We start from the raw sequence: 12,901 nt of genomic DNA on the forward strand, positions 1-12,901 counted from the left end.
AATCAATGTCAATTTGCAGCAGTATACCCCAAGAGACTTCTGTTTTTTTCATCATTTAGTTTCTGTTTTTCGTTTTGATTTGTTGTCAGCGATTCGTGTTTCGGATTTATTTTGATACCACAGAGTGCAAGTCAAATAAGACGTCAGGAAGTGAAAGAAAAGATGCAAAAAAAGCAATAGAGGGAAGAAGAATACGAGAAAGGCATTAGCATTGTGATCCTTTCCTTCCCTGCCATATTCTCCCCTCTACCCCTGGTTTTCATTCTTGCGAGATGTTCGTTGTGATCTTTTTGTGCTTGGTCGTTTTCAGCCGGGGTGTGTAGGTGCCAAATGAGTGTGCCCTTGGGAAGGTTTTATATGAGATACCAAACCGTGGAAGATGGGAAATTTTGCGTTCATACATTCCAGATATGATACCAAGTGAAACGATGGTGTACGAAGGTGTTTTTCTTGCTACAGATGTCGGTTTTGAAGTGATCATTGCAATCGCATATTTGCCTTTTGCCTGGGATGGATACTTCCCAACCAACCCATTTAGGTTCTGCCCTGTTTCGTTTTGGTCCTGCTTTTTGCGCCTTTATTATATACCTCTATGCGTACGATATCCAAGATCTATAGCGCGTAGTCATGAATGGGGTTGATGTCTCGTTGCAACGTGCTGCTTATGGTAACGTAGATTAATAGAATACTCTCGACATGGAATTTGCGTGCATCGGCATTTGATAACGATAGAGTGGTGCAGATACCAGCCGAGTCTTACGGAACTCCAACCACGTCTTTCCAGAGCAACAAGGAGCTCTATCACCACTTCATTGAATACTTCAACTTCAATACCATCATATACCTATAGTATCATCTCCTTCACTCGAATACTACTACATTCAACCAAATCCTCTTCACCATTCTCATTCCATCGTATTCGCTATAGCCACCCACTCACTTGCCATCATTACCTGAGATAACCATCTCCCTCTACTATAAAACCCCCCTTCCTGCCAGCAAGCCAGCCCCCATCTTCTCTATTCCTCTCCCAATCAGTATTTTTATATCTATCTATCTAACTCCCATAAGAATAATGACTCCGGCGAACATAGTGGAAATATCAGTGATTAGTACATCAGTACACAATCTACATTTCAAGATCTGAACCTGCCATCCAAAGCAAAGATAATATCTCTACTACCTATATTACTAAAGATACTACTAATCAAGCATATATTGAACTTGCTCACCGTGCAATACAGACTCACATGGAAGAAGCGAGAATGAACCCCTATCAGATGTCTGTCTGAACATACGACAGCAAGCAACGGAAACTTAGTATTTCTCAGGACAACGATGTCAAAAGAGCACGAAACTGTATCGTCTGTGGAAATGGCCTCCGCACGGCTAGGATTGCATTTGAAGTCATACGGAGGCTACCATGCAATGGAAAAAGGTGGAAAGGGGCGCCTAGAATCCAACCTGTCCGGTCTGTGCAATTCTTTCCGGATTTCGTAAAGGGAGATATATCGAATGGATTCTACGGGATTTTAGCAAATACTACCGAAGAAATTATCGAAAGCGATCTATATCACGGAGGTATTGTCGGGCGCCTTCCTGGTAAGCGGGAAGCACCTGCCGTTCCAAGCAGGGCGGCGGTGGCAAGAGGAATAGGGGTTCCCGCTGGTCCCCTCCTCCACGATCCTTAGTTGAATCAGTTTAATGCAATCGTTGAATGCAATCAGATTATCGATTTGTTTCGTTCGAATAGTTACACAGTATGCGGCTGTTTAGTATATCTAATTATACTATCTTAAGATGGTTCGAAGATTTGGTTTCTGGTCACATTATCAGAATGGCTAGAGCCAGGTCTAGATGAGAATGCCCTGGAAATCATCTTTCGAGTATATATCCACTTCCATAAACTTGGATATATGAAAATCTGCAAGAGGAAGAAAGGAAAGAAGGGCCGTACGCCCGTTTTAAGGATGTGTCCCGACAAAATTACTATACCCTAAACGAAATCTGCGGACGCCTCAGCCGGTTCTGAGGACGAAATATTAAAGCTCTGCAGCCAGCAATTTAATTCCTGGCCAAGCATGTCTTGAATCAAGCTCTCCCCAGACCTACATAGCTTGCTAGGCTGAGTATGTGTCTAAAGGATTGGTCAATTTACGAAGTGGCTCTTCCACTGGAGAACACCAGCCGTTAGCACCACTCGATTAAAGTGGAAGGCAAAAGGTGTCGGAATGAATCAACATATGATGTCTACGATATATGGCTCGTCTGAAATCTTTCCGTAGATTCATAATGGGTCAATCTCATAATGGAAAATGATTTTTGGGATATTATACCAACATGACTGACTACCCCGTCAAAAATGCAATAACTGCACATGTTTTACCATAGCAAGTCCAATGTAACCACTTTAGTGCCAGCTCTGCGTCAACTACTGCAACTTAGCAGTGGATAGATGTTGAAAGCCGGGAGGTAGCCATCGCTAATGCGATCGTCGGGTTCTAAGTCTCCAGATGACAGCATGGATATAGGTGGCTAGAGAGGGGGAGCTTTACAGAGGAATCAAGTGGGAGTACACTCCGATAGAAACAAGTGAAGAACTGGAGTATATGGTCGGGGCAGGAAAGGATTATTCACGATGGGTGATCGGCTGTTACTGTTCGCTACTCCTGCTGTCCGGTCCCACAGGTTATAATCAAACACAACAAGAGATCCTGATAACCAGCTAACATACTGGAGGAGTCGGAATGGACCTCTATAGACTACAATCCTGAGTCAGGAGGCATACGTCTGTACAATCCACTACGCCGTCAAACCATGAAGTCCGGGGAATGCCTCGTAATCACAGTTCCGGATCCGGTGCGACTTCCTCTTCCTGACACCAGAATTCAAGAGATACAATGGCTTCTCCAGCGGGTTGCCGCACTTAGCGGAGCCGCAGAGTCTGAGTTGGACAGTGACAACAATGACGATAAAGTATAGATGACTTCGGTCTGCAGCTCATGTCAGCACTGCAATCCTCCAGCATGGTCCATCCATTCAAATCTTCCCCTCCATCGTCGTTGAGGGATCAGGGTCCACTGTGAAGCATGGCTCACTAGTCCCAGGTGCTAGAGACTCATGATGGAGTGGACTCGCAGGTTTAGGGAATCAGGCGAGACAGGGCGAGACCAAACGTCTTGATCTTTTCAGAGAGGAGAACTTGCGCCGAGGACGTGACCAAGCTCTATATTTCCCCCAAGACATGTTACCGAGACTGGCTAGAAGAAAGATCAGAATCTTCTGTTGTCTCGGTGATCCGCGCGTTATTAGTCTAGTAGTACGAGACTAAATGTATATGGCATTATTCTGTTTCAATATATCTATTGAAAGGAGTTAAGCAGATCGAACCCAAACAAGCATGATTATTGGTTTGGTTGCTTTGTAAAAGCTAGTGGTGGTTACGCTCTGCTTAATGTGCGTTTGCAAATTTTAATGATACTACTCTCTGAGGAAGTGGTCGAGGCATGTTCGTCTTCTGAGTCACCACCAGGAATGACAGAGACGGAATATTTTACGGCACGATATCTAACAACGCAAGATCTACAAGAACACTCCCCTACTTAGTGGCGGTATCTCGTCCTCTTACAGTCTCGGGTGGCTTTTCACCCTATCAACAAGGCTCATATAAGCCCAAACGTCTTTATGGGAGTCAAACAATCGCTGCCGCTTAGTTTAATCAACATCGCACATCTGAAAGCTTGGATGGTAACGACAAGATCCGGAATAGTGTGTCGTTTTAGTCTATGCACAGAGCTACTCAATATGCAGACGAAGAGTACATACCCATAATGAAAGACGAGCTTATTATGGAAACAATTATTCCATGAAATTATGAGGGCCTTATCTTTGGTTCTTGCGGGCGAAGTGACAATATCCTTGAGAAATCATTGGGTTTGGAACCAACTAATAAATAGGATCCGACTCGACCGGACTGATCATGCTTAGCATATCTACATACTATCGGTACATGAATAACGCCTGCGTGATAGGCTCGTAGCAGCCAGTGGAAGTACAAGATTCGGTAATGGAAAGCCTTCGTTGTGTCTCTATCAGCAACTGGTAGTTGTCCTGTATGCACTACCTACGACATATACCAATGCCAAATCGAGTCTGTCGACTATGGACATCCGTTGTTATATGGATGCATCCTTTTCGGTACTGTGTCACTTTTTCCATCAGGACGAATTGACCTGTGATCCCGTACGTTTCACTCAGTCCTCAAAGCAATGGTTAGATGCATGGTGTAGGATGTAAGGTGGGCTATGTTGTAAGGAGCTGAGTATCTTGATGGATGGTACTGTTGGTCTGTTTAACAGGTAGCAAAGCACGTCCTTTATTGTAAAAGATTAATAGATGGTAATTGTTAGTTGGTGGTGTACAGTCAGTACTTCATCGGATTCGGATGTAATTAGCCCTAAAATCATGACTCATTGTAGGAGTCATTTCCAGTAGCAGACAAACTACCTACTACTTCTACGCCGAATTATCAGCTACATCAGTTCTCATTATATTTCAACCCGGTGATATTAGAGCACTATAGTCACTTATGCACTATTACTACTTTGTCTCACATATTCCTTCAGTTAACTTATAGAGTAAATCCTAGTAATCTTTGCTTATATCCATTACTCTTCTCTAATTGATACCAGTGAGTTCCGTCATCTCTCCTCAAATAATGGCACGTGTAAAGTGCAGCCTTTATGTTGACTTGTGGGCCAATAATGGTCCCATGGCTATCCGGTCGAGCTCGCGGGTGGCCTTCGCGATGGCGAGGGTCTCCCACCATTCAACATTCTGGGGGTAGAACTGCTAAGGCTGATTCCCGCATCTACCCATTCCGAGTCCTCGCGTATCTCTGGAGCACGACTATTGCGCGGATATGTCTGCCGCCATTTCGACGGGTTCAAAGGCAAGCCTGGCTTTACCCCAAAGATCATGTACGATATTTGACAGACATAGGAGATTTTGGGGCATCTCTTCACCTCTTGCGTACGCTTGTCCCCAGAGTACGCACACACACACGTCCAACATGTTGCCTAGCTTCTGCAGTTCCGAAGACCAATATTTGACAAGGCGGGGAGGAACCAATCAAGGTTGGTTAGTGCTGACTTTCTCGCCGGCTTGCTATAGTCTTGTCCAGGCCTACAGCGTCTGCTAGGATGGCGCCTTCTGACATCTTCTCGGTCCAGATCTACTAAAGTCTCCAGACGACGGTTCCTTGCCTTGATTTTAGTGAACAACTCCGGACCATCTCCGAAATGTGGGGATAGTCCAGGTCGGTAATGCCAATTGCTGCCAGCTCCTCGTTTGTACGATTAACCTGAAATTCTCGTTATCCAACCATTATTGTTGGCCCCGCAGGCAAGTGACAACCTCAGAGTTCAGATTCAGCAGGGTCTCGATGAAAGATCCTATTTTCCCTCGATTGTTGGTCAACTCTGATAAAGACCCAGTCGATACTATCGGTTGCGATACCATAAACTGGCATGTCTGGCCTCTTTGCACAGCGTCCCATTATGCTTGATTGACAAGTCCCATTACGTATCAACAAGACTATAACTCAAGTAAGTAGTATTATACATTTGCGCGCGCTGATACTTCCTATGCCAAGGCCGGTTGCCAGTCCATTTTTCCTGGGGGCTACCGGAGGTGGCACCGGGCCTAGAGGAACCCCAACGGACAAGAAACTCATTGTCGTCCATGAGCCCGGACACGATCCAATTGAACCAGCGATCAATGTAATCAACATATCCCTGGTCGATGGGGGCAGGCGCGGCACGAGCTCTGGCAGAAGCATACTCTGCCCGAAGGCAATCACGGAGATCGTCCAAATCCACCGGCGACATCTTCTTCGGGTTGCGACTGGTCGGATTGGTAGGGAGGCCAAATTGTCTAAGGACCTCATGGACCCCGGCAAGCGACACGACGACGGGAGTTGGCACAGGGGCCGAAACAGGAGCGGGAGCAGGACTGGCAGACCTATAACCAGGAAGGACTATTTTAGCGATGAGACACTGCAAGAGTGATGGCTGAACTTACTTGTCACTGTCCTCAAGTGCCTGCCTTGGCTTCCATAATGATAGTATTAGTCTCTGCTAAATTAACATTTTTATGCCAAAAAAAGTAATCGGTGTGGCCATGTAGGAAGCAGTCAATCTTGTCATAGACCTATTGATACTTCTCATGTTATAAACCTGCCAGTCCTCATAACCCTCACGATGAGGAAGAAGATCTGTGGCTATCCTGAAGAAAATATAGCCGCTTTTTGACGGCTAGAATTGTAAGAAAGACGGCATCCAGCCGAGTCCTAATTAGGGCTTCATTCTAGTCAGAATCGTCCTGAGCAAGTCAAAAGTCAACTAGAATTTGTCCTTGTTATTGATTACTCCGTTAGTCATAGCCAGTAATAGTAAATAGCAAGCTGCGACTCACTCAGGTAGTCTAGGGACGCCTCTCTTTATTGACTGCACGCTATCTGTCATTCGCTCGGAAATGAAGGGTTTTCCACCACCTGATATGGAATCAGTGCCTGTCTCTTTACTTTAGTCTAGAGTTTGGTTGTGCCCTGGTCTGTCTTCCGCTTGAGCTTCGACAAGTATTGTATTTTCTCAGTTACATACTGGCTCTTCTCTGTGCCAGAATGCGTAACCTGTCTTCTCGTCCTGCATGCCATGGGCTTTGTCAGTTTTGCATGGGCATCTTAGCCATTTTTCAAATTGCAGGTGCACTGTTTAAACGGACCCATTCTAATATCGACAGTCTGTGGGTCAGAATATTGTCCATATTGACACTTCCTGGCTGTTAGTCTTTCGATTAGGTTTTCCCACCACCAAGATTCTTTCTGTTGACTCCCCATTGTGTCTAAGTCAGCTGCTTTCAAGACCCTATATTCGATCAAGACCGCAACTGTGCTTATGAAACCATATTTCTCCTTAACACCCCACCGACTAAGGCCATGGCGATGTGGCATGAAGGTACTATGAATCTCGAGGGCCGCCATGACTCCAATGTCTGGCATGTATTCTAGGAGCCGTCCTGTTGGATTCGTCCACTCGCTATTTGCCTATCGCAGCTCATCTCATGAGCAGGCTCTTACTCCTTGCAGCATCCTGTAATGGTGGTAGGATATGTGAGATTATGACCCGGTGTATTTGAGGGGTTAGTGCATGAACAACCACTGTCTCCGTCCCTAAGGAGTCTCCCTGTGTTTTCATAACAAGTATCCCGATCATTGCGTGGTGGGTGTACCTTTCCACCTTCATCGAGATAACGCGAATCTTCTTCATAAAGGGAGGCATCCGCCTTGAAATGGCCTCCATGGGCTCTTACATTTCCAATACGGATGAGTCGTTGAGTTTCAACCGCCGTATCATTCCGGTTTCAATCATTGTTACATCGGCAGTTGGTCGAAACGTAGCAGCCATATACTTTCAATGATGTTTGTTGAACCCCCTCTCAGCTTCGGCAGACTTTTGGGATAGTTCTTAATCCCCCGTTTGGATTGACACAGGCCACCGACCACATGCGGAAGGCTTCCTGGTCCGTCTCTTCCATAAATCGAACGTCTTCGGTGCGTATTTCCAGACTTAGGGTTTGTACTCCATCTTCGGATGTAACACACGGGCTGGCCCCGGATAGTCGATGTACTGAAACTTGCTGGAACTGGTAGTATCCTTTTCATACATTAGTATGTGATTCGAGCAGCACACCTCATTAGCGTTGCATCCAGACGAGTTTTGATCCAAGCTTCATTTTGTCTAAATATCACGCCTTCCGGCTAATCAACATAGAATTTATTCGATAAGCGTGTAACCCTACGTCCATCCATTCTGTATCTGTGTGACTAGTGAACCCCGTCTTCGATGGGAGGACGTAGCGTATCAAGATTTCGCCTATACGACGAGCATTGCAGGTATCAGCAGATAACGCAATTTCTTGGTAGCCATTCGAGCAAAGCTGCGTTCTTGTAAATGTCCACTTCGAATCAACGAATCTGTTAGAGCTCTCATCGCGAGTAATTCATCCTCTGCTAAGGTATAGCTGTAGGAGTGTAGCGGGCCGTAGGGCACTCCATGCTGAATCTCATACAGAGCAACTTGTGGCGTTGGTTCTCAACGAAGACATCAATCTGATAAGTGAGAGCGTTGCCTCTGTAACTGAGAGGTTTTGTGGGTCGACCACTTCTAGGCCCTTTTCCCATTGTCGGACTTTTTCTTTCGAGATTGCTTATAATTTACTCCCTTGCATCATTTATCCAAATGGCCCATTTTGGCACTGGTAGCTCTCATTCGAGATAGATGGTAGATGGAACTTGGTTAGAGCTATGCTTTTGATCTGTCTGAATGGTAGACTTCGCTTGTACTTTTCAGGGGAAAAGGAGCGCTGGTGCATTATGAGGGGCATATGTGCCAGATGTATTTCGATGGTAGGTTGGTTTGAGAGGTATTACTTTCTGGAAGTATCATCCTTGTAGTACTCGGATTCCGAGTACCACTAGGGGGCTTGGTGTGTCTGTCATGGTTTTAGCTGGTAGGGTTCATGTTAGCGATGTTATGATATGGTTTCATGGTACGATGTGTGGTTTATGGTAGTATTGGTAGATCACTATGTTATATGAGATAACCATCATATATAACAACAGAGAATATGATAAGAAAGCCAGAGCAAATGCTGATGGAGAAGGAGGAATAGAAAGGAAGGAAAGAAGTTGCAGTTCTCAGGGAGTGGTGGGGTTTATATAGCCCAAATCAGAGCTACATGAGTGAATCAGGGAAGTCAATAGGAAGTAATAGGTGAAGGGGTATATTGCTTGGGGAAGGGTGTAGATTGAAGGCGCAGGAGGGTATTCAATGGGTGTAGTGACATCTCGAGAGTTTTGGAGTGATTGCTGGAGCACTGCAGAACAAGATCCGGGTATGGCATCTGATAATCTCTTATCTTATTCCATCAGCTACTACGTGATTGATTGAAGAACTCTAATTTCCTTATGTCTGAAACCTATCGTATGCAGCCTGGCTACTGAAATAGTAACCATGACCCGACATCAGGTTATCACCATATTAATTTAGCACCCTTCCTAGTAGTACGTATTACCCATCCGCACAGATATATATAGTTACTTGGTAGCTTAGCTATGTTCTCTGAACCTAAAGCAGCCGCCTCAATGCGTGTACTGGCGGCTGTGTAGGTAATGCTCCCCTGCAGGCCACAGAGATATATAAAGATGACACTCCGCTCGTTTCCAATACCCCTGCTACCAGATGAATATCAGCATCGACTCCACGACCCCTACTCTCGTCTACCAATATGAATCTTCCTACCCTCCCCACTGTAATCCATTCAATCCTATCTCCGTGCAACGAAGATATCATCCGACGGACGTGCCCGGAGTTAAGGCCTATACCCGAATCGGGTGGGTCTTCGCCACAAACTCGGCTACTCGAGCATACACTTTACGGGATATCAAGTCATTGTAGACCCTTAATTGTCGATGTTGGGTGAGGCAAATTAGAGGATAGCTATCTTTGTAGTATGCAGAACTGTTCTGTAATAGAAAAAGATCTGACCCACCTGATCGGGTCCCGCGGCACCTGATCAGGTTGATCAGGGAAATCAGGAAAGTTGCGCGTGCATAGTCCTGGGTATATTGGGAAGTAACTTCCCGCAGAACTGTAGTCAAGTTGTAATCGGGCCCAACATTGGTTTAGGCAACTTACCCTGAGCCTGTGTATAATTCGCCATCCTTGCATTCAACATAACGCTTCGTCTACGAGTCCACCGGTATAGCCTGCAATGCAGTCGTTCACAATCGCCCTACCGAACAATGCCACGGTGGTGGGCATACACTCGATCCCAGATCCAGCCGCATCTCCTCGCCATCGTCCATTGATTGTCGCCTTGCACGGCGGGACTTACGACTGCCATTATTTTGATGCCACGCTAGACTATTCCGCCTCTAGAGCAAGTATTGCTTTCGGCATCCCGTTCATATCTATTGACCGACCCTGCGTTGGTGGAACTAGCTCCTTTCTACCCGTCCCGGAGGGATCGAACTTCAATCAAGAAACTGGGCGCTGGTTGCATAGCCATATCCTCCCTGCATTATGGTCTGAATTCGGCAACGGTTGCAACTGCATTGTCCTTCTGTGTCATAGCCTTGGTGTAATGGGAGGCATCGTCGCTGCGGCGATGCATGCACAGGATGAGAAGCCGCGATATCCGCTCGGAGGTTTGATCGTAAGCGGAATGGGTGACAAGGCGTCTCCATCGGCGAACAATTCTCCTCCACCCGTGTATGAGAAGGTCGGCTCGGATCATGTTGTGATGCCTGTGGATGTCAAGGATGAAATGATGTTTAAGCCAGGGACCTGTAGCCCAGAAGTTCTGGCGCACAGTGACCGCCTGAATACAGCAACTCCTGTTGTGGAGTTACAGCAGTATCCAATTATTTGGCTTCCCACATGGCGAGACAATTGGGCGAAGCATGTCACAGCACCCGTTATGTTCGCGCTCGTGGAAAACGATGTCTTCTTTGAGGCAAACGAGGAGGAAATCAGAAGCTGCACGGCAGCATTCGAGAACAGCATCCGGGTTGACGGCAGTCTGGTCAAAGGCGCACCTCACTGCATGGAATTGAGCTATTGGTCGCAGGGGTGGTACGCCCGTTGTTTCGGGTTTGCGATGGAATGCTCTGTTAGTTTTTCCTGCTGAGTTAAAACTTACACAGTAAGCCTAGACAATAATCAGAAGCAGATTGACAGCCATCTCGCACTGGATACTAAACACAGACATAAGCACCTGGAATCCCGTTTAGGCAGCTGTGCGGCCGGCCGGCAGGATTGCACTCTGCGTGAGCGTATTGCCCTGACTCTGGTTTCACAAATTCCGCAAAAGCCGCAGTAAGAGATAGGCAAATATGACACGAGTCGGATGATCGAAACGACCAGAGCTACTCATGCAAGGGACACTTCTACTCTGTTCTTGTTGGTGCTTGTCAATGCTTGTTAACGTAAGAGAAATCCTATCTCCATTCAGAAGCGGCTGCCTCGCTACCTTGCAATTAACAAGGCAATTGACCAGGCCAAGATAGACCTTCAGAGTCAGCTGGTTGACTCGGGCGTGGGATGTCAGTAAGCTGAGAGCCGAAAACAGCGTGTCCGTAGCTGATGCCCGATAGGGCTACCTTGCATTAGGCGAGGGGCTCGAGGCCAATGTAGGTTTCTTTGCAGTGCCCGGCGCCAGGCTTAGTGCAAGATAAGTGCGCAGTAGTTGATGCGGCATTGGCATATTTACCTGCATCGAGAGTCCCATTATGCACACGCGGTTCTCGGAAGAGCGTAAGAATACCCGTAGAATGAGCCAGAAGGCTAGCAAGGATCCAATCCATATGCAGGCTGACCAAATGAGTCTGATGTCAGGTATCGTTGCTAGGGATAGGCTAAGTGCCTTCAGCAACTGCTTCATGCTGCCTATCTACTTGATGCCTAAGTACTGAAATCCAGCGAGGGGTCAGTTCAGGATACCATGAGCTACTCGTTCAATCTTTCGAATTCCAAGCTAGATCCTCTAAGAGAAAGGCTAAGAGCTGCGTCACTTGACTGGCATCTGGAATACATTGACCGCTCTGACAAAAGGGGCGGTGTCTGACCACCATTCCGCGCCTCCTCGATAAGGGGTTTCGCAATGGGTAGATTGGGTCGACGAACCGGATGAGGCCTTGAATCAGATCTGGATGCCTCGGCGCACCATCGTGGCCAACCGTGGCTCCTAGCTTGCTTCGCCAACGCTTAATGATGAAGGATCACGGCAATCGGTCAACATGAGCGCCACCAACGGACCCTGCAGTAGCTAGAGGCAATCCAGACGAGCAGAGATTGCAGGATCAATAGAACCAGGGGCAGCCTTTCATTTGGATCAGCAAAACTATTTCTCAAGGCTCAGGATACGATGCAGTGATATCATGCCAAGACAAGAGCAATAGTAGGAGGACTGTTGAATATGGGATGCTGCTGCCATCGAGAAGACTCCAACCAGGCACGGGCTCGATGCTCGAATGTCATTGGCTCCCCTGAACACAAGTAGCAGCATCCCGAGTAGGAAAGTCCGGGGCCGAGTGACAGACACCTCATCGTTGCCTGGGAGCGACACACGAGCTGGCATCGGATATGTCCGCTGGAACACAGCAGATGAAAGGAGGTGATCGGACCAGCAGTCAGCCATAGCATTCCGTCAGTGTCCGGCAGCAAAAATGACCCACGTTTCTCGTGGTCGACATACAGCCACGTACCAGAGATCATTCCCGCAAGGGATAGATACGGCATATTCAGCGACCATGTGGAATACCATCCGACACGTCCGTCCACCACTGACACGCCTGGACCATATGGAGCCACTATTCGGCATACAGTGGAAGTTGACAGATTGGTGACGAGTATGCCCGGGTACCAGAGGAGGCGTTGATTAGAGTTTCAAAGAGATGTGGTAGGTTGGCAACACCGGGCCGGTCGTTATCGACAAGCAACAGCACGGTGTCCCGCAACGTGATCGCTAGACGCACTCCCACTGGCTGATGGTTGCGTCTAAGCGCCAAGATCCCCTCGGTTTTAAGCAACTAATCTTAGGAGATCGGCTAGTAGACTAGGATTCGATATGCATTCCCCATGTCTCTGCCGCACCAACATCCAGCAAGGGTACGTAGGTGGTATCTAGATCGGCCATGACAGACGACTGACCGTCCGTCACAATAATACATGGTGAGGCTGTGTCGACTGGAGCATCCCTTCCCCCTTAAGTGTCAGTTCGAAAACGGGTGGAACAAGTTCTGCGATACTATGCAATTTTGACTCGAGAGATTTGTCGG

The 12,901-nt window shown here is 47.0% G+C and overlaps 1 protein-coding gene across 1 annotated transcript; it reads left to right on the top strand.

The window, feature by feature from the left end:
• Positions 1-9,834: 9,834 nt before the first annotated feature.
• On the top strand, positions 9,835-10,944 carry BO88DRAFT_452589 (uncharacterized protein; the record flags this gene model as incomplete). The annotated part of the gene is made up of 2 exons (XM_025710705.1): positions 9,835-10,697; positions 10,773-10,944. 2 exons carry the CDS (start codon positions 9,835-9,837, stop codon positions 10,942-10,944), a joined length of 1,035 nt encoding a protein of 344 aa, XP_025564124.1.
• Positions 10,945-12,901: the final 1,957 nt, after the last annotated feature.

This window comes from Aspergillus vadensis (genome assembly GCF_003184925.1).
Source record: "Aspergillus vadensis CBS 113365 unplaced genomic scaffold BO88scaffold_8, whole genome shotgun sequence".
Lineage (NCBI taxonomy): Eukaryota > Fungi > Ascomycota > Eurotiomycetes > Eurotiales > Aspergillaceae > Aspergillus > Aspergillus vadensis.